This window comes from Coenobita brevimanus, chromosome 57 (genome assembly GCF_032717465.1).
Source record: "Coenobita brevimanus isolate Jiangsu-jjx chromosome 57, ASM3271746v2, whole genome shotgun sequence".
Taxonomy (NCBI): domain Eukaryota; kingdom Metazoa; phylum Arthropoda; class Malacostraca; order Decapoda; family Coenobitidae; genus Coenobita; species Coenobita brevimanus.
In genome coordinates, this window is record NC_137010.1 from 17,952,381 (window position 1) to 17,979,649 (window position 27,269).

At 42.5% G+C, this 27,269-nt stretch overlaps 1 protein-coding gene across 1 annotated transcript in view; it reads left to right on the top strand.

Annotated features, from left to right (window-relative positions):
* Positions 1 to 491: 491 nt before the first annotated feature.
* Positions 492 to 27,269, top strand: part of dUTPase (Deoxyuridine triphosphatase) — a 32,125-nt gene continuing 5,347 nt past the window's right edge. Inside the window, exons 1-3 of the mRNA XM_080274436.1 lie at positions 492 to 619; positions 2,388 to 2,524; positions 13,285 to 13,430. Coding sequence (XP_080130562.1) covers positions 516 to 619; positions 2,388 to 2,524; positions 13,285 to 13,430 — 387 coding nt within the window. The 5' untranslated portion in view covers positions 492 to 515. The remainder of the gene's footprint in view (positions 620 to 2,387; positions 2,525 to 13,284; positions 13,431 to 27,269) is intronic.

A 27,269-nucleotide genomic window follows, 5' to 3' on the forward strand; every position in this document is an offset into this window, starting at 1 on the left:
AAATTCGCTAAACTTTGCGGTTGCTTTTAGGTCAACATCTTGCCTTGACAGACTTCTCTTGCTTGCACTGTACAGCAAGGCCTAAAGAATTAGGCCTTGCTGTACAGTATTTGCCAAAGCATGTCGGCGATCAAAATGGGAATTATTCGCTTACTTTAGCGCGTTTTTGCTCTGAATCCTAATTTGTTTATTACTTGTTAAATCAAGCACAATGTTTTGACCAGATTTCAGATAATTAGGTGGGTTTGAACCTATTAGGTGAAAAAAAAAGTGCCGATTCGGTATTTCGTCGCGCCGCTTGGGGTCGGGGATACCGTTGCGCGCTAAATTTCAAAAGAAAGGATCGCATGCGACCTTTCCTCAGGGCTCCCGGCTTCCGCAAACTCGAGTAAGGAGAAAGGCACAGCTCGGGAGGCGCGGAAGTGTTCTGTATAAACTCTTTCTCCAGCTTAACCTCACAGTTCGCCAGACTACCCTTATCCGAACTCCAAGTTAGTATACGGTGAACAAACATCATGCCTGGGGATATGAAGCACGTTCTGAGGTTCAAGAAGCTTACAGACCAAGCTTTCCCGCCTAGCAAAGGCTCTAAGTTTGCTGCTGGGTTTGATCTGTGCAGGTAAATGGTTGCCGAATGGTTTGTTTTGTTATAATGTATAGTTGCAGACCATTACTCGCAGATACTCAGGTGCTGTATTTAATGCCGAAAAAGTTATACAAGGCCCAAAACCAGGAACTTCGTACTAGTTCGGGGTTTCCATAATGTTTCTTTGTAGACTAATGCGATTATAACCAGTTGAAGCTTACACAAAAGTTTTGATATATCATGCCATATGACTGCTTATGTTTCAGATTTTAGCTAAAAAAAAAAAACTGCTGGGTGTACATGGGTTAAACTTGTGATAAGTCTACTGTACATTTTGTAATGTGTTGGTATGGTCAGGTGTTTAGACATATTGAGCAGAGCTCCCATTCTTGAATGCTGAAAGTATGAGAGGGACCAAATTTCATTATTCTTTTGTGGAATCTAAAATTCAGACTTGTGCACAAAGTACGGTATTGTACTCTGCAGCCAAGGTTAGGGCTGAACAATCCTCTCATGGTCTGGTTAGGTTCTGTGTGAATTTGTTTGATTTTATAATTAATAACTTGAGAATTACATTATGCATATTCAAAATTTTTAAGACCTATTAATTTAATTTGACCACGTTGAGTACACCGATCAGCGAAGTTAAGCAACGTTGGGTCTGGTTAGTACTTGGATGGGTGACCGCCTGGGAACACCAGATGCTGCTGGCATCCCTACGTGTCAAGTGGGGTTGGTGGAGGATTAGTGCCCCTCCCTGTAAAACAATTAACTCCAAGCCATTGGCCACCCCGTCTGGGATACATGGCGTCTGGCAATGAATGAATGAATGAAAAATAATTTCACAATTTGTTTGTGGCCACCCCTTACAGGATTGAGGCATCTTGGTATAGATGGATAGTTAGACTTTGATGATAGGTTACAATATATGACGGGAAAAATACTGCATTATGAGTGGAAGTCATACCATATAACTGCATATGTTTCAGATTTTAGCTTGAAAAAAAAAGCTGTTGGGTGTATACAGTGCAGTACCAGATCAGTCAGCATGATCTTATTAAATAAGTAATACCGGTAGTTGTTGCCTCAGGTTAATCAGAACTTGAACCTTGTGGACTGCTGGCCAGCTGTTATCTTTCTACTGCATTTTTTGTGCTGTTGAATATTATATTCAGGCAGACCCCAAAAGATTTTGTTCAACTGAGGAATTTTATAAGGCAAAGGCTTCAAAAACACTAAAGCAACCAATCTCTGGTTGTATTATCGTATGCCAAAATTAGGAAGTAGATTTGGACTAGTACCAGATGAATTTGTTCAATTTGGTTGTTTGTATGGGAGATCTTGCCTTCATAACAGAATTCCATGATGATCCAGTCATGAAAAATCATTGCAGTGAAAAGGTATACAAGAGCTATACAGAAGAGCCAGTATTACTGTGGTGTTTGTGCATGTACTAAGTCCTCATTGTTACCTCACTCAGTGTTCATTTTCGCTGTTAAGTCCAACAGCCACAGAAAAACTGCTTGATGAAGTTCCATCACTTCCTGTGCAGTATGGTTACCAGTATACAGTGTAGTACCAGTTGTATAAAATAAGTTATGATATAGAACATCACTGACTTACTGATGTGAGTGCCTGTAAGTACTATTTAAAAAAAAAATCATCTTATGCCCAAGGTCAGTTTGTCTCCATTCATTTTGTCCCTAATATTTTATGACCTAACCTTGCCAGAACAACTTGGGGTTCAGTGGGTGTTGAGGCTGGATCAGCATATTACCATTGTAACATCTACACTTCTCAGTGCCTATGACATGGCGGTGCCGTCGGAGGGCAAAGCACTGGTGAAGACTGATCTGCAGGTGGAGATACCAGAGGGCTGCTACGGCAGGGTGGCACCTCGCTCTGGACTCTCATGGAAGAACCACATTGATGTTGGAGGTCAGCAGGTTTTCTTGTTGGCAGTAACTTAAGTCAAAAGAAAGTGTGGATATAATTTCATTTATCGAAGGAGCCAAGGTGGAGCAGCCTGAGATTCTGAGAAAGGTATCTCGAATTCCACCCTCTTGAGAAATACTCTTTTTGTCGGCTCAGACATACAGAAATGGCAGTGATTAGTTGGATGCGCAGTGTGTCCCTGAGTGCGAGGCCTGGGGGGGCTGGGTTTACAATGGAAGAGTTGAGAGGTAGCACAAGACTGGAGTGTATTGGTGTTGCGATGAGGAGGGGTAGATTGAGATGGTTTGGGCATATGGAGAGAAACGGAGATGATAATTGGGTGCAGAAAGTGTGAAGTGTTAATGTTAGGGGTAGGATAGCAGGAGGTAGACTGAAAAAGACTTGGGACAAGGTCATTGAGTGTGACTTCAGGGATGGGGGACTGAATAGGGAGGCTGCCAGAGATCGAGCAACATGGAAAGCAGCCATTAGGTGACCAAGGCTGACACGTGCAAGCATGTTGGAGCCTTCAAAAACTAAAATGATGATGATGAATAACTCGTACTGTAGAGGAAGAAAGTTGGTATGAGTTCTTGTTGCAAGTAACCTATACAAGGTAAAGAGAGTCAGGATCATTTTTTGTATTTTTAGTGACAGAAAAGAAAGATGGGATTTGTTTAAAAGGTGAGATGATTTTTCCTGTTGCCCCTACTTATGTGAAAGGAAGAACAAAATTATTGATCTTCTGACTGGTAGGGATTATCTATTGCTGATTTCCCCTCTTGGGAATTTCCTTCCCAGTAGGAGACAACTGTGACAACCTCCTCCAAATTACTGGTACTTCATCCTCATACTTCTCACTCATTTGGTTATGCTGTATTCCCATCAGTTATGGAGGCACCCTTGCAGATCTTTCATATCACTTTATTTCTGCATTTAGAGCACTAATAATCATGTACATGTAGTTTAGACAGTCCACAGTGTACCAGGTATTAATATTAAACAAGAAGAGATTATTTTGATAGACCTGTGGTGAAACTATTTCAGCACTAAATTCCGAGCAGAACATAACCAAGTTGCCAAAATGGCACCTTATGGTCAATCTAAAGAACTGCTTAATATTAGCTGATGTGACAGCTGACATGTTGAATCATCTTGAAACTTCTAGCAGAGCAACTTTGCGTTTCGTAAGTACTGAAGTCGCTAAAATGCCTCCCTATGGCCAAATTGATAAATAATCAGCTGATGCAACAGCTGTCATGTCATATCAACTCAAAATTTCATGCTGAGCAACTTTGTATTTCTTAAGAAAGTCGATAAAATGTCTTCTTATAACCAAAATTGAAAATCGCCTAATAGTCAATTGATGTCAGCTGACACCGCAGCTGATGTTCAGTCAACTCAAAATTTCAGTCTGAGCAGCTCTGTACAGTGAGTCCTTGAAATACGAAAACTTGAAGTACAAATTTCCGGTGGTACGAAAGCCATAAACGTAGGACAAATTCCACAATACAAAAGTTAGTACCATATCAACAACACGAATCTCCAGCTGCAGCACAGGTCTATATTTAACTGTACAGTGTACTAATACTACAGTAATTAGTTGTTTTATTTTTTATGTCTGTACAGTAGTATAGTACTGTATACATGTACTGCATACTTCTAAATAGGAGGAGTAAAGTTTTAGTGGGGGGTCCAGTGGGGTCCGGGAACGCATCCCCCCGTTATATGTACTGTATATTTCAATGGGGAAAAGCGTTCCGATATACGAAATTTCGGATTACAAAAGTTTTTTTTGGTCCCTATCCCTTTCGTATTTCGAGGACCCACTATTTCATAAGATAATTGCTCAGAGCTTTCCGAGAGCAGATACCAGGCATTTGAACTTTCCTCGAAATAATGGGGGGGGGGAAATTCCCCTAGGTATACCAGTTATAGAGCTGTCGGGTTCGCTGCAGGTAAAAACATAACTCTCATAAGAAAAAGGTTAATATACATTAATAAATTGATAAGGAAGAGGTGCCTGAAAGCATTTTAAGGACACGAGAAAAGATTCAGACTCTGCTTCATCTGCTGTTTCTCACCAGTTTACTTGCACTGTTCCACTCTTCATCTGCATCGCAAACCACCTTTCTCATCCAGCATTTTTTTTTTTTTTTTCCCCATACTTTATTTGACTCTTTTAGTTGGGGCTCAGGTCTAGGATAATCAGTTCCAGAACATGTAAGGTTAAATGAGTTAGGTGATCCATGATGGCAATGTTACACCTGGTTGAAAACCATCCAACCACCTCTTGGAAGTTCAGAACCTTGTATGCAAACCAAGGCTTTCACTCAGAGTGATATCTGTAACCACTAGACAATTAGGCATTCAAGATGCTCATCCAGCAGCTGATCAGAAAGAAATTATGAGTATGTCTGCAGCTGTTCTGAACAGAAAATTCTGGTACTCCAATACTCAAGTGTCAGGCCGTAAAAGAGCGTTGAAGTTGCACATTTGCAGCCTTCACCTCCAAAGAAACTGTACTATCCTTCAGAATACAGCAGAGTTCTCCAGTGACCTTTCTTCCCTTAACAGATCTCTAACCTCAGTCCTTTTATGATACTTACACAGTATGGCTCCAAAATATTGAAAACTTATCCTGAAGGAACTGTCTGTTCATTAAAGTGCCCTTTTTGTGTGTGTGTGTGTGTGTGTGTGTGTGTGTGTGTGTGTGTGTCTGTGTGTCTGTGTGTGTGTGTGTGTGTGTGTGTTATCACACATTAACCAATTTGTGTAAAGTAATCTTTATCCCCATAATCTTTGTACAGCATCTTTGTGTTTCTTTCCTATAGTAGTACTAATTGCATATGAGTGTAGGGGTAATAATGCCAGATTGACTATTTAATGGTCAGGAGGGCTGATAGGAGGTTGATGAAAGATGTCTAAGTTATAGAGAGCAAAGAGTGCATGCAGCAGCACATAGTATTGGTATGTGACTTGATGCTGAAAGAGCGGGTAGTGAAGAAGAGGACTTATGCATACGTACATAAGCCGACTCCGTGCCTTCTTTACCCCTGCACAGTTGTTGACTTTACACATGGGTTTTATTTGCCTGTGTTGAGAGTACAACTCTCTTGTGTGGGGAGGCTCCTCACATACAGCTCATCTCAGTAGGGTAGAGTCAAAAGCTTTTTGTCTCAACTCTCCTCCTCTTACTGGCTCCCTTCAACCTCTGTCTCTTCACTGCGCTGTTGCATCTTTATCTCTTTTCTATTGCTACTTCAGTGGTCACTGCTCCTCTGAACTGTCTGCTCGCATCCTTCCACCTCTTCGACGGGTGCTAGCAACAAACTTTCATCCCTTTTTTGTCCAACTATCTAATGCAAGAGTTAACTGTTACTCCCAGTCCTTCATTTATGCAACAGGTCAGCTCTGGAACTGTCTCCCTCTGTCTGTATTTCCTGTTAGCTGTGATCTCCAGTCTTTCAAATGCAGTGTGTCCAGGCATCTGAAAATGAACAGATCTTGAATTTGGCTCTCTTTTGTGTTGTTTTTGTTTTTTCATGGAGGGAACGGTTTGTGGGCTCCTGGCCTTTGGTTCCTACTTTCTTGCATAAAAAAAAAAAATAATAATAATATATACATCATCTTATCCTGTGTTGCCCCATGAGGAGTGTAGGGGCCCAGGGCTAGGCAAGTTGTTCCTGACATTTAAGGTGAGAGTGACCGGCCTCACACATTCCATGAGTGGCATCATGTGAGCAATAAACCCCAACCACCCCTAGAATATAAACCTGAACAGTCTGTATCTGGTTGGATTACCATAATTACCTGCCAGACCACCAGGTGTCTTAGTTTGGTTACCACCCAGCATAGTAAATGGTTATGTACCCAGGAGAAAAGTATGGAAGTTGAAAAACCAAGCAACAAGGAATGCCTTCTATAGTGAGATGAGTAGAGTGGTGACTGAACCAGGAGCTGTTGAAAGAAGTGTAAATGAGCACTACAGAGCCCTCAGTATCAACCTCTTGACAGTTACTGATTCAGTGTGTGGATGGATAAGGGGCCCCTGCAAGACATTAGGTAGCTAACATGGTGGTGGGATGAGGATGTAGACACCACAGTTAAGGAGAAAAGACTTTTCCAGGAATGGAAAAAAGGTGGTAATTGAGGAATACTTGGCTGCCAAGCATAGGGCATGAAAAGCGGCATACAGGGCAAAATCTGAGTCTTAGAGACTTTTGCTGGATAACCTTAATAATGCTGAAAGGAAGAATGTGGCATTTAAGGTAGCAAATCAGAAGAAGAGGGGAAACGAGGATACCATAGGTGAGCAGTGTGTGAAGAGTCATGAAGGAAACATAGTGGTGGACAGTGAGGATATTAAAGATGCCTAAAGAGAACAAGGGATGAGGCTATGGCACACCTAATGTCTGACTTGGCTCGTATCTCTGACTGGGGTAAAAATAATCTGGTTGTTTTTAATGCATCAAAGACTCAGTTTTTGCACATATCAACCCGACAAAATCTTCTACAGGTATACCCACGTATGTTTAATAATACTCGGCTTAATCCTGCATCATCGTTGAACATGCTTGGGGTTTCATTTGCTCGGGACTTGTCTTGGAAAGATCATATTACATCTCTTGTAAAATCTGCTTCCAAGCAATTGGGTGTGCTAACCCGACTCCGTTCCTTCTTTACCCCTGCACAATTGTTGACTCTATACAGGGGTTTTATCCGCCCCTGTGTGGAGTACAACTCTCATGTATGGGGAGGCTTCCCACATACAGCTCTTCTCAATAGGGTGGAGTCAAAGGCTTTTCGTCTTATTAACTCTCCCCCTCTTACTGACTCCCTTCAACCTCTGTCTCTTCACCGCAGTGTTGCATCTTTATCTCTTTCCTGTCGCTACTTCAATGGTCACTGTTCCTCTGAACTGTCTCCATGCATTCCTCCACTTCTACGACGGGCGCGTAGCACCTGTCTAGCAGCAAACTCTCACCCCTTTTCTGTCCAACTCTCTAATGCAAGAGTCAACCGTTACTCTCAGTCCTTCATTTATGCAACAGGTCAGCTCTGGAACTGTCTCCCTCTGTCTGTATTTCCTGCTTCCTATGATCTCCAGTCTTTCAAACGCAGTGTGTCCAGGCATCTCGAAATTAATGGATCTTGAATTTGGCTCTATCTTGTATTTTGTTTTTCTCTTGGAGGGAACAGTATTGCGGGCTCATTGCCTTTGGTTCCTTCTTCCTCGCATTTAAAAAAAAAAAAAAAAAAAAAAAAAAAAACTGGCTGCTAAATGAAGATTTTGACTGGAACAGGGAAGGTTTGGTGTCAGCAGATCCAATGTTTGGTCCTTGACCTTTGATCGATGCTACTACTTTGAGCAGGGCAATGGGCATGATTCAGATGGGGAAGGTGGCAGGTGTGACTCAGTTGACTGCAGAAATGTGGAAGGCTTCAGGAGACATAAGAGTGGGTTTAGTTACTGATTTGATATATTTGATTATATGAGTGCATTGTCCCGGATGACTGACTGAAGAGTGTCATTGTAAATGTATATAAGGGGAAGGGTGATGCCCATGAAAGAGAAGATTATAGCGGCTTAAAAGTTTTGGACCGAATAATGAAGGTACTGGAAAGAGTCCTAGAAGGTATGATAAGGGAAACAATATTGATGAGATCCAGTTTGGGGTTATTCCTTGCAGAGGGACCACAGAGGCAAAATTCATTGTGTGTTAGCTTCAGGTAAAGTTATAGGAAAGAAAAGGGGGCTGTATCTTGTTTTTGTTGGTTTAGAGAAAGCCTTTGACAGAGTCCATAGGGAGCTGGTGAAGTGAGCACTGAGAAAGCATAGAATCGATGAGTGGCTGATTACACTGGTTATGGTTATATATGTGGATGCATGCACCCAGGTGAGCATAAATTGAGGTTTGAGTGATGAGTTTCCCATGAATGTTGACATGCATTAGGAGTCGGTCTTGAACTGCTTATTGTTTATCATGGTACATGAAGCTCTCTCGCTTGACTTTAGAAGTGGACTCCTATGGGAGATGTTTCAGGGGTCAGTCTTGAGCACCTTATTGTTTGTCATGGTGCTTGAAGCTCTCTCATTTGACCTCAGAAGTGGACTCTCATGGAAGATTTGTATGCTGATGACTTGGTGTTGCCAGCAGAGAATGAAAGGGAGGCAGAGGCAAGATTTAGGAAGTGGAGAGACAGAATGGGGCACAAAGGTTGAGAATAAATGTGGGGGAAAAAAAAAAAAAGTGTCAGTATCTATGGTTGGTGGCAGTGCTGTCAAAGCAGAGGGTGTGTGGCCATGTGCAGTTTAGTTTATGGATTTGGGCAGTAACTCCATCTTGTGCAGTGTCTGTGACAAGTGGGTGCATAGATGTAGTGGTATTAAAGTTTGGCTGTGAAATAATGCTGATTTCATGTGTGCAGTTTGTTGGGGACAGCATGAAGATCTTGTCAGGTGTGAAAGGAGTGATCTTGCTGGAGAGTCTGTTGAGTGTGTGGAGAAGTTTTGTTTTCGGGGGGACGTGTTATGTGTTGAATTGAGGTTGGAGGTAGCTCTGTGACTAGAGTAAGGAGTGGTTGGAGTAAATTCAGGGCACTATTGCCTCACCCAACACTGAGAGGGCTCTCCCTCCATGCTAAGGAATCTTGGTATGCAGCATGTATTAGGAGTGTAATGCTGTATGGTAGCATGACCAAGGCAGTAAAGGAGGAAGATATTCAATGCCTTAGATGTACAAAAATTACGACAATAAGATAGATGTGTAATATATCCTTGAATGTAAGTGCTGGGAGGGGAAGGGGAAGGAGTAGATTGAAATGGTTAAGGCACGTTGAGAGGATAGAGTATGAAAATTCGTTCCGGAAAGTGAAATGTTTGAATGTCAGAGACAGGGTTTGCTAGAGGCATACCAAAAAAGACCTGGGATGAGACCATAGAATGTGACTTCAGGGATAAGGGATTGGCTAGTCAGAGATCGAGCAGCATGGAGAGCCAGCATCAGGTGACTGAGGCCAATGCATGTGAGCATCTTGGAGCCTTTATAAACAATACGATCCACTTAGTTCATTCATTCATTTATAAAGGCTCCAACATCCTTCTTGCCTTGGTCACATAATGGCAGCTCTCCACACTGCTTGATTTCTAGTAGCCTCCCTTTTCAGTTCTGTATCCCTGAGGTCGCACTGTATGACCTCGTCCAAGATCTTTTGGTCTGTCTCTCGCAACCCAACCCTTATCACTCACACCTTACCCTCCACACCCATTTGTCATCTTCTGTTCTCTCCACATGCTCAGACCAGATCAATCTACCCCTTCTCTTCACAACACATACATTCAAATCCTGTCCATCCTCTCACCTCCATATTTGTAACCTTAACCTCCCCTGGCTTGTCATTCAGGGATGCACTACACGTCCAACCAATTATCATCTCAGTACATTTGAGTCTATAAATCCTCCTCCTTTACTGCCCAGGTCTCACTACCATTGAGCATTACCGTACACTGACACATGTTATGTACTGTACAAGGATCCCTTAGCATGGAGGGAGAGCCATCTCAGTCAGGAGAGGCAACAGCTCCCTGAGCTTCTTCCAGCCACTCCTTACTCTAGCTCTAGCCCCACCTTCAGCACATATCACGTCCCTCAAATAACAAAAACTCCTCCACACACCCAGGAGACTCTCCACCAAGGTCAGTCCTTTTCCCACCTCTCTTGTCTTTCCATGCTTTCCCCTGCATTCCACACACCCCATGAGCATAGCTCATTTCCTGCATATGACAATTAGGTAAAACACACACGCACGCACGCACGCACGCACACACACACACGCACGCACGCACGCACGCACGCACGCACGCACACACACACGCACGCACGCACGCACGCACGCACGCACGCACGCACACACACACACACACACACACACACACACACACACACACACACACACACACACACACACACACACACACACACACACACACACACACACACACACACACACACACACACACACACACACACACACACACACACACACACACACACACACACACACACACACACACACACCGCATTATTTTGCAATCTACCTCTAATACAACTACATCTCTTATGCACCCACCTATCACAAACACACCACAAGATGGAGTTACTTCCCACCCTCTTGAGGCAAACTGCACATGACCACACTTCCTCTGCTTTGACAGTATCACCACCAGCAATGGATATCGTCACTTTTATTTTATATGCTTTTACTCTCAGACCCTTGTACCGCATTCCATCTCTCCACTTCGTAAATATTCCTCTGCCACCCCTTCATTCTCTGCCAACACCAAGTCATCAACCTGCAACACATCCCAAGAGTCTAGTTCTGAAGTCATGTGAGAGTGCTTCAAGCACCATGATAAACAATCAGAGGCTTGCAACTAATCTCTGATTCATACCAACTTTCACCATTCAGAGAAAGCTCATTGCTCAAACCTGTGTTCACTCTTACCTGGGTATGAGCACCCTCATGCATTGCCATAACTACTCTTGCCAGCCACTCCTTGTTCCCAGGCTTTCTTGTTGCTCACTTCACCACTTCCCTAGGAACTCTTTCAAAAGCCTTCTCTAAATCATCAGAATCAAAGTACAGGTCATTAGCTTAATATGCGATTTTCTACTAGCCTGTGTGAAATGCCTAGAATGCAGTGATGGAGTGAAAAAATTAAATAATTGGTAATGTGCGAGTTGTTTTGAAAACCTGAAATTGGGGCAGCGAAGTGAGCCGAATCTGGTGTCATGCCGCAGAGCACGACCTACCGCTGTAGAATGCGTGAGGAAGTGACGCAGGCCTTGAACTTTATCACCATCACAAGCCATGACCATGGATAATGAAGATCTACCAGTCTGAAGTGTAAGCAAAATCCTGGCAGTTTTTGACAGGTTTAAAGAGCAAGTGACAGTGGATGAAAATTGTAAAGTGAGAACTCGAGAGGTTCTGGATGCCATAGAAAATAGCCTCTGTTACTACTGAGACGGGAATGCCAAGGAAGTGAACCGAAGGCATAAAACCCTGATCACCACCGTATTCATTCTACCACAAGAAGAGGATCCAGTGCAGTCAACATCAGCCGAGGACAATGAGGATGCTGCATCTGTTGTGTCTGCCTTGGAGTTTGAGGGGTTCATAACCGATGTGGAGCGTGGTGATGGTGGTGTGGTGGAGTTGGGCAACGTGTTAGGTTGGGTCGATAAGCAATTTTGCCGATTACTGATTAATCAGTAGTCAGTAATCAACCAATACCGATTAATTGGCCAGTCATGAAGAAATTTTAAATGTGATTAATCTTCATGAAATTATTGGTAGCACAAAGTTAAAGATATCACCCTAATGTTATTTTCGACTTTGTTTACTGCCCAACTGCCATTGCTTGTATGGAGAGCAAATAGTTAGTCATTTGCCACTCTTCTGTAGTGTAGGTTTGCTTTGTTGCAACATTTTGTTCTGTGCATTCTGGTTGTAATTTGCTAGAATTTGCCATTTTTCTTGTTCTTGTGAACTCGGTAACTAATATACATTTGTATAGGAACTTGCTTGAAATGAATACTGTGGGGAGGGTATCAGAGTTTTGGTAACATCACTATACTTGTATGCTGACATTGATACTTATGCAGGTTAGTATAATAGATTAATAATCTTCTTTAACTAATCGGCCGCGATTAATCGGTCAAAACTCTAATTACTGATTAATCGGCAAAGTGGCCAATTGCCAATTCATTGGCCCAACCCTAGCGTGGAGGGTGCTGGGGTTGGGACCTTTTAACTGCATCACCCTGCCTCAGAACCCTATTTCTTCGAGTCAACTAAGCCTTTCCTCCATAGATTTTAAGGTGAGGGGCAATTGTGTGGGTTATACTTATTGTGTACGTGTGTGTTATGTCCCATAATACATAGGCAAAATGACAAACTAAGTGCCAAAGGTGTGACTTTTGAGACAGCCACCCCATCAAATAGAATTTTGCCCATAAGGTTTGTTATTTGTAAAGCACAAAATGTGTATAGAATGAGGTCTTTTACTGCCCAAATTGTCATGTATAAAGCAAGTTGACTGTACACCTGTCTCCTCCTTCCTACATATTTTTCATAGAAACTGCTAGCCGGTGAATATTGCATCAGTGGCCCCTTTGCCTGGCATAAACCCAAACTGCATCTCATCCTTATTAACTTTCCTTGATCATGCCTTGCAGGACCCTCTCCATTACCTTCATTATCTGGTCCAAAAAACTTTATACGTCTCTAGTTTCCTCCTTCCAGGGGATCACCATTTTCCTCATAATAAATACAGCCAAGCCTTCAACCAGTCATCTGAAACAACAGACTCATATATAATCAAGTTTATCAAATTAGTAACTAAACCCACTCCCATATCACGTTATTTTTTATTTACTTATACTGTATACGTTGCCTTATGGGGCAACGTAGGATTGGATGATGGATGGATGGATTACAGTAAACTTGCCTATTGCAGTGCCATTGCTAATCTCAAAGCTGATTTTGCCCGTTTACCCCAGTGTGCAGTGCCAGTTGTATGAATAAAGCTGTAAGGTAATGAGGAATGTCTTAATCTCTCTCTCTCTCTCTCTCTCTCTCACACACACACACACACACACACACACACACACACACACACACACACACACCTCTTTATGTTCCTTCGTTTTGTTCATGTCGTGTTTCCTATACCGAAATAAGTCTCCACCTTGCAGCGGGAGTTATCGACCGAGACTACAGAGGTAATGTTGCAGTGGTATTGTTCAATCATGCCAAGACAGAGTTCAGCATAAAGCGTGGCGACAGGGTGGCTCAGCTCATCTGCGAGAGGATTGTTTACCCTGAGTTGGAGGAGGCAGAGGTGAGTTCATATGTTGCAAAGGTTGTGAAATAAACACTGTGGGAAAGGGAATTATTAACCTTTCAGTCTGGTGATGCATGATTGTTTTGCTACCACCGGTTAATTTGATTCAGCTTAGGAAAGACCATTATTAGTGCAGGTGCTGGTGATTATATCTAACCCCTCCAGTTCATAGTCTCTCCTAAGCTGAAGAAAGTCATTTGGAGATAGCTGGAATAAGGTACTTAAAAAAAAAAAAAAAAAAATGATATGGTTAGTGCAAAGTTTAGTCATTATCATCAAGGTACAGTCAGGATATGTTCTAAAATACCACAGCTTTTATCCATGCAACGAATTCTGTAAATTGCTTGATACTGGCAAATCATCTTTATATGTGCAGCTCAGAAAATTATTGAAGAAGAGAAGAAAGAGTTAGTGACAGGCCAGAGCTTTATGGAACACCACTATTGATAGCTCAAGTAGAAAGAGTGGCATTCTACAGTCTAATATACTATAGCGGTAGGCATGTGTGTGTATTTTGGGCAGCCGAAACTACAAATACAAATTGCAGCAAAATTGGCAAAAAATCGCAAAAAATTCGCTGATGTGAAAAAACTTGGTCCCATCACGATTGAAAAACTTTTACTATATTTAATGAGCGATCAAAGTTTGACCAAAAAACGCCACTCCCAGCATTAGTACGTGAAACTAGGGTTGCATTCACCGTAGAGTTTTTGATGGCTTTATTTCCGTATGTGTGTGTATTTTGGGCAGCCGAAACTACACATTCAAATCGCACCAAAATTGGCACAAAAATTGCAAAAAATTCACTGATGTGAAAAAACCTGGTCCCATCATGATTTAAAAACTTTTACTGTATTTGATGAGCGATCAAATTTTGACCAAAAAAACGCTGCTCCCGGCGCCTGGTCGGTTGCCGTGGCCAAGTGGTTAATATCTGGGACTTGCGTGCGGACAACTTGGGTTCCATTCCCGAAGCTGCAAATAACATGATCAATTGGTTAGCTGCAAAAAATCCAAGTGATGGCGTTAGACTAGAACAGCACTTAAACGGATCATCATGGGCCCTTCCATGTTGGCTTGATGGGCAATAGTGACAAAGTTAGACTAGAACAGCACATAAACATGACTCGGATGACCTGAAATGATCGCAACACGCGCACAAAGCGCGGGGAAACGAGTGAGAAGCACGAGAAAGCAAGCGTGTAGCTCGAAAGCCCTCTGCAGGAGCAAGTGTGAGAGGGCCCGAAGGGCCCACAAGCACTTGTAGCAGCTATAGAATGACCAGAAAAGAAATTATTTGTTGAAGGCACAGATAGAAGGATAAAAACCATAAGAGGGCAGTTTGTAAATTAAAAATGTGTGCCAGACTCTGTCAGAACCCTTTGAAATGTTAAGTTCAATGGCAAAACTTTCGCCAAAGTCCTGAAAGGAGGATGACTAAACAGTGAGGAAGGAAGGTGAGATCATCATCAGTGGAGTGTCCCTGGTGGAACCCATGCTGATAGTCAGAAAGGTTATGATAGGAAAGGTGCTTCAGAGCTTTTTTTAAAGGTAGATTAAAATACCTTAGAAATACAAGATATTAAAACAGCTGAGCGATAGCTAGAGAGCTGGAAATGGTTGCCCTTCTTTGGGACAGGCTGAGTGAGAGCAAACTTGCAACAAGAAGGAAACTGATTTTTTAAAAATAATCATTGATTTAAATGAAGATTTTTATTTTTACAGGACAACAATATGGAAGGGAAAAATAAACAAAGGAAACACATCATCTTAGCATGATTTATAATTTCTGAGCAAAATACAACATACGGAAGCATTTCCTTCAGAATTTTCTTTTACATGATACAAAAAGTTCAACATTCTATTCTTCACAAAAATAATAATAATAATAATAAAATTAAATTAAAATAAACACAGGAAGTCCAATAACTTTTTTTTCATAATGGACTGAACTTATATTCTAAGCTATTTAATGAGAATGAGAGGGCAAGAGAGGGAGTATGTCTGATGATAAGCAAGAAGTGGAAGGAGAATATAAGAGAGTATGGAACAGTGGGTGCAAGGATTGTATGGGTGAGGATGAAAGTAGGTATACAAGCATGGACGATTGTCTGTGTGTATGCTCTGAAAGAGGACCGAGTGGCTAGAGTGAAAGATGTGTTTTGGGTGAGAGTAGAAGCATGTATGGATAAATTTGAGAGGAGTGAGAGAGTGCTTTTGATTGGAGACATGAATGGCAAAGTTGGGAATGTACAAGTGGATGGAGTGGTTGGTCAATAGGGTGTGCCAGCTGAAGTAGATGGGAATGGTAGTGCTTTGGTGGACATCTGTGCTGGTAAGGGGTTGGCAATAACCAACACCTACTTTCGGCATAAGATGATCCACCAGTATACATGGAGAGTAATGAGGAGGATGGATGGTGAACTTGTTGAACGAAAGGCAATGATAGACTACGTGTGTGTGGATGAGCGAATGAGAAGACAAGTATTGGATGCAAGATTGTGAAGATGGGGGAATGGAGTCTCGGACCATCACTTAGTGATGGCCAAGGTAAAGCTGCAAAGAAAATGGTTGAGGAGACGAAGGGAAAGACAGGAGGACACAGCTCCTGTGAGAAGAGTGGAGAATTTGCAAGATAGTGAGAAAATGGCAGAGTATAAGAGCATAGTGGAAGAAAGATTGGGAAGGTATGAGCTAGAGCAGATGGAAGGGGTGGTAGACGTATGTAAGATATTCATGGAAGAGAGAGGCGCAGCGTGTGAGGCGGTTTGTGGAGTGAGGAGGAGCTGCAAGGGTGTGCAAGGAACAGCATGGTGGAATGATGAGGTGAAACGAGCTGTGGAACAAAAGAAGAAGGCATATAGTGAATGGTTAGCGAGTAGAGGTAAGGGAGAAGATGAGAGAGAGAAGAGAGAGGTATATGTGAGCAGGAGAAGGGAGGTGAAGAGACTGGTGAAGGAGAGTAAGAAGAAAGTGGTTGAAGAGTTTGGGAGGAATCTGAGTGTGAAATGGAGGGACAGTAAGAAATTGTTTTGGAAGGAAGTAAAGAAAGTAAGGCAGTGTGAAAGGGGAAATAGTAGGGGAGTGAAAGATAGGAATAATATATTGTTGGTGGAGAAGAGAGAGAAATTGAGGAGATGGAAGGAGCACTTTGAGGATTTGTTGAATGTGGAGAGTGAGAGCAGTGTGGGTATAAGTGGTTGGGAATTGGCTGGGAGAAGGAGAGATGAGAGGAGGGAGGAAGAGATCAGTAGGGTGGAAGTAGTGGAAGCAGTGAAGAAGACCAAGTTGGGAAAGACCCCAGGAATTGATGGAGTGTGTGGTGAAATGCTGAGGTATGGGGGTGAGATTGTTGTGGAGTGGATATGGAAGTTGTGTAGATTGGCTTGGGAAGAGGGAAGGGTTCCAGAGGACTGGAAATCAGGTATAATTGTTCCTTTATACAAAGGAAAAGGGGAGAGAGAAGCATGTGATAACCATAGGGGTATTTACCTTCTTACTGTGACTGGTAAAATATATGGTAGAATACTCATTGATAGGGTTAGGGATATGACAGAGGAGCTAGTTGGAGAAGAACAAGGGGGATTTAGGAAGGGAAGAGGGTGTGTAGATCAGATATTTGTTCTAAGATGTTTAGTGGAGAAATATCTAGAGAAGGGAAAGAAAGTGTATGCTGCCTTCATGGACTTGGAGAAAGCTTATGACAGAATAGATAGGCAAGGTATGGGGAAGTTATTAAGAATTTTTGGAGTGGAGGGGAAATTGTTGAGTGCTGTGAAGAGTATGTACGAAGGAGCTAGGGCTATGGTGCAAGTGGATGGTGAGCTGAGTGAGTTCTTTGATCTCAATGTGGGACTGAAACAGGGTTGTGTAATGTCTCCATGGCTGTTTAATATATGCATGGATGGGGTTGTAAAGGAGGTGCAAGGTAGGGCAGTGGATGTGGGGGTGGCTCTAATGAATGAGGGTGAGATTTGGAAGATTCTGGTGTTGCTGTTTGCTTTTGATACAGTATTGTTGAGTGAAGATGAATGGGAGTTGCAAGGTTTGGTGAATGAATTTGGGACAATGTGTAGGGGGAGGAAGCTGAAAGTTAATGTAAACAAAAGTAAAGTTATGGTGTTTGAGAGGAATGAAGTCACAGAATATACAGTGAGGTTGGATGGTGAGGATATGGAGAATGTGAGTGCATTCAAGTACTTGGGTAGTGTGATGAGAAAGGATGGAACTTTGGGGGATGAAGTGTGTGAAAGGGTACAGCAGGGAAGGAAGGTTGTTGGTTCACTGAAAGCAGTGATGAGAAATAGGGAGGTGAGTATAGAAGTCAAGAAGTCACTGCACGATAGTATTGCGATCCCTACCCTCTTGCCTCTCCTGACATTTGAGAGGACTCTCCCTACATGCTAAGGGGTCTTTGTATGCAGCATATGTTAGGAGTGTAATGCTGTATGGTAGTGAGACCTGGGCAGTGTAAGAGGAAGATATTCGTTGGCTCAGACGTACAGAAATGACAATGATTAGGTGGATGTGTAGTGCGTCCCTGCGTCCAAGGTCTGGGTGGGCTGGGTTCAAGATGGAAGAGTTGAGAGGTAGGATGGGACTGGAGTGTATTGGTGTTGTGATGAGGAGAGGTAGATTGAGATGGTTTGGACATGTGGAGAGGATGGGGGATGATAATTGGGTGAGGAAGGTGAGAAGTGTTAATATTGGGGGTGGGGTTACGTGGGGTAGACTGAGAAAGACATGGGACGAGGTCATTAAGTGTGACCTCAGGGTTAGGGGACTGAACAGGGAGGCTGCAATGGATCGTGCAGCATGGAGAGCCACCATTAGGTGACCAAGGCCGACGCATGCAAGCATGTTGGAGCTTTTAAAAACGAAACGAAACGACCCTGACGTATGGAAGCGAGGCATGGACCTTGCAAGAGGGGAACAAGTCAAGAGTGAGAGCAGTGGAAATGAGTTACTTGAGAGGAGCATGTGGAGGGACAGGTTGACGAATGAAGAAGTGAAGGAACATTGTGGGGTGGATGCGGATGTGGTTGAGAAGATTATGAGAAATACACTGAGGTGGTTTGGACATGTGGAGAGAATGGAGAATGAAAGACTGACTAAGAGGGTGTATGTTGGCAAGGTAGAGGGAGGGATAGATCGAGGATGAGGTGGAGGGAGGGAGTTGAGAGGTATATGAGGGAGGGGGGGGGGTGAGTTGGGGGGAGGGTAGTCAAATGGTGGGTGACAGAGCAACTTGGAGGCGTTTTGTCTGCGGCCACCCTTTGCGGGATTAGGGTGTCGGGCTATAGATAGATAGATGGATATTTTCCCCAGGTGCTGATTTAAACAAGAAAATAATTCTAGCCTGCACTTAAATCATATAAGCAAATTAAAAACATCCTACTTGCCAAAAACCTTTCTAACAACTTTACCTCATCATCCTTCCCTCCTCTTTTCTACTCTGTTGGTTCTGTAGCTATTTCTTCTACTGATAAAGCAGATCTCTTCGCACAGACTTTCTCCTTCAATTCCACCTTAGACGATTCCGGTGCTGTTCGTCCATCACTTCCCCCCTCTGACTTCCTCATGGCTGACATTAAAATTTCTTCAGCTGATGTATTTTCTGCCATCACTGGCCTCAATACTAACAAGGCATATGGGCCTGATGGAGTCCCTCCTGTTCTCAAGAACTGTGCTTCTGTGCTTACACCCTGCCTGGGCAAACTCTTTCGCCTTGTCTGTCAACTTGTACCTTTCCTTCTTGCTAGAAGTTTGCTCTCATTCAGCTAGTCCCAAAGAAGGGTGACCACTCCCAACCCTCCAACTATCGTCCAATTGCTTTAACGTCCTGTATTTCAAAAGTTTTCGAGTCAATTCTCAATAGAAAAATTTTAAGGCATCTTTCCTATCACAACCTTCTTTCTGATTGTCAGTACGGGTTCCATCAGCGACGCTCCACTGGCGATCTTCTCACCTACCTTTCAGACTCCTGGTCATCCTCCTTTCGGGACTTTGGCGAAAGATTTGCCATTGCACTAGACATCTCAAAGGCTTTCGATCGAGTCTGGCATAAATCTGTAATTTCCAAACTGCCCTCTTATGGTTTCTATCCTTCTATCTGTGCCTTCATTGCTAGCTTCCTTTCTGGTCATTCTATAGCAGCTGTTGTAGACAGCCATCTTTCTTCTCCTAGATCATTCAATAGTGGTGTTCCTCAGGGCTCTGTCCTATCACCAACTCTCTTCCTTTTATTCATCAATGACCCTCTAAGCTGTACAGTACATCTAACCCTATCCACTCATGCGCTGATGACTCCACCCTTCACCTTTCCATTCAGTTCCTGCAACGCCCATCTCAGCAGTTACTTCAGCAAACAAGGGATGAGGCTATGGCACACCTAATGTCTGACTTGGCTCGTATCTGTGAGTGGGGTAAAAATAATCTGGTTGTTTTTAATGCATCTAAGACTCAGTTCTTACACCTATCAACCCGACAAAATCTTCCACAGGTATACCCACTAATGTTTAATAATATTTAGCTTAATCCTGCACCATCCTTGAACATGCTTGGGGTTTCATTTACTCGGGACTTATCTTGGAAAGATCATATTACATCTCTTGTAAAATCTGCTTCCAAGAGATCGGGTGTGCTAAGCCGACTCCGCTCTTTCTTTACCCCTGCACAATTGTTGACTCTATACAGGGGTTTTATCCGCCCCTGTGTGGAGTACAACTCTCATGTGTGGGGAGGCTCCCCACATACAGCCCTTCTCAGTAGGGTGGAGTCAAAAGCTTTTTGACTCATTAACTCTCCTCTTACTGACTCCCTTCAACCTCTGCCTCTTCGTCGCACTGTTGCATCTTTATCTCTTTTCTATCGTTACTTTAATGGTCACTGCTCCTCTGAACTGTCTGCATGCATTCCTCCACCTCTACGACGGGTGCATAGCACCCGTCTAGCATCAGACTCTCATCCCTTTTCTGTCCAACTCTCTAATGCAAGAGTTAACCGTTACTCCCAGTCCTTCATCTATGCAACAGGTCAACTCTGGAACTGTCTCCCTCTGTCTGTATTTCCTGCTGCCTATGATCTCCAGTCTTTCAAACGCAGTGTGTCCAGGCATCTCGAAATGGTAGGATCTTGAATTTGGCTCTCTATTGTATTTTGTTTTTCTCTTGGAGGGAACTGTTATTGCGGGCTTGGCCTTTGGTTCCTTCTTCCTCGCATAAAAAAAAAAAAAAAGGCATAATTTTCTTTAACCCCTGAACCACGGGGCGTCCCTTTTGTGATGCTTGGGAGCAAGGGATCATACCGCGGGACGTTACCTTTGTGATTCTGTGTTATTTTGAATTCACCCGAGCTTTCAAGTGGTGGCTTGTATCATCTATCAGTACTGCCAATGTCCAACACTAGTCAGCACTCCTAATCTCATCTGTACTCCCATCCATTGTTGACAATTTAGCCATTTCTCCCCGTTCTTGACTCCCCTCCCTACCCCCCCTCCATTACCCTATCCTCTCGCCTGCCCGGCCGTGCTACGCTAAGTAAATCTTCCCTGGAATTTTTCACTGATTTCATCCATTGAAATAAGCCCTATGCCCTATTCTTATACCAAATAATATATACAAGAAAGAAATAAGGTAAGTGAGAGTGCCATACACCTAGAATTGGCTAATTATCACCTGACAACACCTCACGTGCACTTGTTCGCTAATTTTTGCTGTTTATTTCCCCTTGAAATATGCTGTATAATTTATTTTCGTAATAAAAATATATATAAGAAAGGAAGGGAGAAGCCTAAGTGATATTTACATTCACCTGGAACTACCTAATTATTGCAGGCCACCACACTGTATTCTACGCTAAGTAAATCTTCCCTGGAATTTTCCACTGATTTCATCCTTTGAAATAAGTCCTATGTCCTATTCTTATACCAAATAATATATACAAAAAAGAAATAAGGTAAGTGATATTGCCATACACCTGGAATTGGCTAATTATCACCTGACACCTCACGTGCACTCGTTCGCTAATTTTCGCTGTTTATTTCCCCTTGAAATATGCCGTATAATCTATTTTCCTAATAAATATACATATAAGGAGGGAAGGGAGAAGCCTAAGTGATATTTACATTCACCTGGAACTACCTAATTTATAATGTATTGTCTAGATTTCCTGCCAATCATTTCGCTGCTATATATTAGCAGCTGTCAAGAGGCTGACGTTGGCAGTAATGCATTTCCCTAGGTAGGCCACCCTGGCCCACCCCTATCAGTTCACTGTCATCTCCCAGTGTGAAGGTACGTCTGTTCGCTCCTGCTAACTTCAGCCACTTTTCACCCCCACACAAAGGGCCCTGTGACCTTTACCCCCTACTAAACCTCTTGTGGAAAGAGGTAGAGGGCTGACAATTGATAAAAGAGTGACTACGATCTTTCTATTGAGTAAAACAGTGCAAGTGGAATTGTAAATAATGTGTAAACAGCAAGTGAAAGTAATGAATGTAAATATACGTGAACAGTGGAAAATAGTTTTATAAGTTACTTCAGGTGACAGTGCATAACAGTGTAAATAAAATAGAAATGTAAATAACGTAAATAAAATAGAGAACGTAAATAGAAATGTAAATGAATAGTATTATAAGAATACGAGTATATACCCTAGGAGTAATGAAAGTGAAAGTTTCACTCTAGCATGTATGAATACTATGAGTTATGAGAGTGAAGGTGATAGTGACACTCGCTCTTAATGCTAGTATACAGGACGAGAAAGTGAATGCTGCATATTTTACTGAAAGAAATTGAATGCCTGCAGTGACAATAAACTACTATTACTGAAGAAAACTTATGGATAAAGACTGTAGATATATATAAGTGTTATATAGTAACAGTAATAAAAGAGGTACAAGGTAGGGTAGTGGATGTTGGAGTGGCCCTGGTGAGAGAGGATAGTGTTTGGAAACTCCCTGTACTGTTGTTTGCAGATGATACTGTGTTGTTGAGTGAAGACGAAGGGGAGCTGCAAGGCTTGGTGGATGAGTTTGAGAGAGTGTGTAAGAAACGGAACCTAAAGGTGAATGTAGGGAAGAGTAAAGTGATGGTCTTTGAGAGAGGTGAAGTTAGTGAATGTACAGCGAGGTTAGATGGTGAGGAATTGGAAAATGTGAGTACGTTTAAGTATTTGGGTAGTGTGATGAGTAAGGATGGAGGTTTGGAGGGTGAAGTGCTTGAAAGGGTACAGCAGGGAAGAAAGGTTGCTGGTTCCTTGAAAGCAGTGATAAGAAACAGGGAAGTGAGCATGGAAGTGAAAAAGTTACTACATGACAGTATTGTGATACCAACTCTAACGTACGGAAGTGAAGCTTGGACATTGTTGGAAGGACACAAGTCAAGAGTGAGAGCAGTGGAAATGAGTTATTTAAGAGGAGCCTGTGGAGTCACGTGGAGAGACAGGCTGACGAATGAGGATATAAAGGAGCGTTGTGGTGTGGATGTGGATGTGATAGGAAGCGTTATGAGGAACACACTGAGGTGGTTTGGCCATGTGGAGAGGATGGAGGGCGAAAGACTGACGAAAAGAGTGTATGTGAGTGAGGTGGAGGGGGGAAGAGGGAGGGGGAGGCCGAGGATGAGATGGAGGGATGGGGTGGAGAGGTATATGAGAGAGGGGGGTGTGAGTTGGGAGCAGGGCAGTGAAATGGCGGGGGACAGGGCGACTTGGAGGCGATTTGTTTGTGGCCACCCCAAACGGGATTGAGGCGTCTGGCAATAGATAGATAGATAGAAATATAAATTGTGAGTGTTTTTATGAATAATAGACAACACTAGCGGCGAACGATCGGAAGTGGGATGGTCATACGCCCTCGTAATTTTCATTGCTTTCACAGTGTTTTTTTGGGGGAGTATGGGTTCCAAACTATTTGAGAATCATAGATTAGTGTTTCTAGTGATAATATCAGGCTGTGGTAATCATATTACGACTTGTCGGGAAGTGTAAAGTGAAGACTTCGTTACCCAACTTCAGAGGTTTCCACAAGTCCTACGGTACTCGACGAAGGCTCAACAAACACCCAAGGAGAAAGCTGGAGGTATGTGCCATAAGTATATGTGATTTTATTATTCTAGGACTAATAACTGATTTTTGGCAAATATTTTTAGAGTCTGTCAGAGCGCGAATATACCCACGGGAGCCCCAAGTCAAAGCAAAACAAGCCCGCGGTGTAAGGGTTAATAGAACAGAATGATTGATGTGTTAGAAATTAAAAGTAAAAATCTTTTACAAAATCAAAGTTTCTTAATTCCTCTAATGATACACATATCTTTTTGGTTATTTTATGCATCCTGATCCTCATTATCATTATCAGACTTATCAGCAGTGTGTGTGTTCATGGTTAAACAAAAACAAAAGTTTTGCTGCTTTTTGTGTTTCAAGGCAGTTCCTCAATTTTGAATGTACAAGTCCATAGCTTGAAAAAACTCGTTCAGTGCCTGATGATGAAGCAACTGCAGATAGTAGTTGCTGCACTGCTGAAATGACATCACTGTCCAATACACATAAATGCAACTTCCACCATTCAGTAGCTGACATAGTCTTGGTCACAGAATCATTGGATTAAAATGCACGGAAAGGTGGGGATTTTGCTTGAAATTTCATAATGGTTGGAACAAGTTAGGGAAATTTTTCACTGGCATATTCCATTGCGGTATTTACTTCTTTACTCAGTGCTTTTCCTTGAAGAGAAGGATGAATCAGGTTGAGAGAAGATGAGCTTGTGTTATTACTTGATTATATCTCTTTTTCACTGCATTCATTGCATCTTTGACATTAGTGAAAGATGTGAATAATCCTTTCCAAATGTCCTGTGCCTCATCAGTTGTACTTTTATCACTCTGTACTTTCTCTAGAGCCACAGCTATTGGCTCTAGTCCTGCAAGTAGGTCTCCTGCTGACCGCTTTAGTGAAAGGTTGGACACCTTGTCTTAGACCTTGATATCAATCTTTTCCCTATCAACTTCACAAATTTTCATGAGAGCTGGCCAGTTCTTTATATATATATATATCTTCAGGCAGTTACACATTGTGTTCCATATAGCGTCCTGAGGCATAACAAGATGTTGACTGCCTTTCTGTCAGTATCTTTCTTAGGCATAGTGATTGTTTCGAAAGTATTTTACAACATAAACCACATGTTCTTTTATAATATGTGCAGTGCAGCCATAGGTTAGCAGCTTCAGTTCATTTGCTTGATCTAATTGTTTTCTCATCTTGTTGACATCGGTGCATTATCTGTCACAACACCACCAACCTGGCAGCCAAGATCTTTACACTTCTGAATTGATGGTTTTGTGAGGTCATCAAGATATTCAGCTGTATGAGGTTGGCCATTTATGTCTCTCGTATCCACTAGATATATATGGCCATATGAAGTTGTCACGGTAACACACATAATTGGCTCGTTGTAAATGTTAGACCATCCATCTAATGAGAGAGAGACAGTTTCATTGATAAGCTCTTTGGCACATTTTGCATAGTCTTTTTCATAAATCATGGGTAGGTACTTCTCTGCAGTTTCTGTTCTTGTTGGAGGAGTGTAACCTGGCAGCAACTTCCCAACCATTTTACAAAACTGAGGATGTTCTACCAGTCTAAATGGAGAGCTGATTACAAAGACCATTTTAGCAGCTTCTTCTTCAAGGTTTGCTTTTTCATAAGAAGTTGTCTTTATAACAAATGTGTCCAGAGTTGATGCTGTACACATGGTACTTGTTACAAAAACAAAGTCGGAGAGTGATCTTTGTAATGGTGGAGTTGCAACATTTCTTCGTGACACGTTTGGATTCAGTGATGTAGAAGCTGATGCAGTAGGTGCAGATTTTTTTTTTTTTGGGGGGGGGGGGAATTGATAGCAGACTTTCTATGAGCACAAGAATATATTATAGATAGATAGATACATAGATGGATATGTTTCCAATTCCTCCGCCCCCCCCCCTCCTCCCCACTACCAGCAAAAAATTTTCAAGTGGCAAATAATTCTTGTCGTCTTCTTTTTTTCACGGGGATTGAAAAAGTTTTATTTGCACTGAAACTAATTCAACTAGAGCAGTGATCTTTTGGGGGGAGGGCATAGCCTATTTCTGGAACTCTCAAATTCTCTTGGTGCACTGCTGCCAGTGCCAAACCCAAATCTGAGAAAAAGACACTTAAAGTTATAGTGCTACAAAAATTTATAGGTGCTGTCATGACCCTCATATAAATCATAATTCTTTTGCTTGTTAAAAATACCATGCACTTTGTTTCCCTGTTTTTCTACTTGAACATTTCTGGAATATCAGGTCTAACAAGATAATGCGGTCCACCACTGAATCATCCAATGGCCTGCCAGTGGGCTATAGCCTATTGGTTGAGAACCAGTGACCTAGAGGGATGATATTGTACATACATACAATAAAAAAGGTATATGCATGAATTACAAGTATCACCAACTGCAGTATATTTCAAAACTGGCATTTAGTGATTGAAGTTTTCAGAGAATTACCATATTAACTTAGCAAGCATATTTACATACCTGGATCATTCACATCCTCCTCTGATACTTCCATTTGAAGCTGCTGACATTTCTGTGTGTGCAATTTCAGTCTTGCTACTAGACTCAAGTTTTCACTGTTTTAATTTAGCTCTCCATCCTTTCCCAGATTTTGAGGGAATTCTTTCAAAATACTGCCAAACTGGATCACTTTTTCTACCAGATACATTAAGTCTGACTGGAATGTCACTGAGCCATATTGCAGAACTTCTATCTATCTATCTATCTATTGCCAGACGCCTCAGTCCCGTTTGGGGTGGCCACAAACAAATCGCCTCCAAGTCGCCCTGTCCCCCACCATTTCACTGCCCTTCTCCCAACTCACACCCCCCTCTCTCATATACCTACCCCATCCCTCCATCTCATCCTCGGCCTCCCCCTCCCTCTTCCCCCATCCACTTCACTCACATACACTCTCTTTGTCAGTCTTTCACCCTCCATCCTCTCCACATCTCTTCATCAGTCTTTCACCCTCCATCCTCTCCACATGGCCAGACCACCTCAGTGTGTTCCTCATAATGCTTCCTATCACATCCACACCACAACGCTCCTTTATATCCCCATTCATCAGCCTGTCTCTCCATGTGACTCCTCAGGCTCCTCTTAAATAACTCATTTCCACTGCTCTCACTCTTGACTTGTGTCCCTCCAACAACGTCCAAGCTTCACTTCCATACGTTTGAGTTGGTATCACAATACTGTCATGTAGTAACTTTTTCACTTCCATGCTCACTTCACTGCTTTCAAAGAACCAGCAACCTTTCTTCCCTGCTGTACCCCTTCAAGCACTTCACCCTCCAAACCTCCATCCTTACTCGTCACACTACCCAAGTACTTAAACATACTCACATTTTCCAATTCCTCACCATCCAACCTCGCTGTACATTCACTGACTTCACCCCTCTCAAAGACCATCAATTTACTTTTCCCTACATTAACCTTTAGATTCCGTTTCTTACACACTCTCCCAAACTCATCCACCAAGCCTTGCAGCTCCCCTTCATCTTCACTCAGCAACACAGTATCATCTGCAAACAATAGTATAGGCAGTTTCCAAACACTATCCTCTCTCACCAGGGCCACTCCAACATCCACTACCCTACCTTGTACCTCTTTTATTACCCCATCCATGTACAGATTGAACAACCATGGAGACATGACACATCCCTGTTTCAAACCAACTTTCAAAGAGAAAAATTCACTTTTTTCACCATCCACACGCACTGCAGCCTTCGCACCATCGTACATACTCTTCAGAA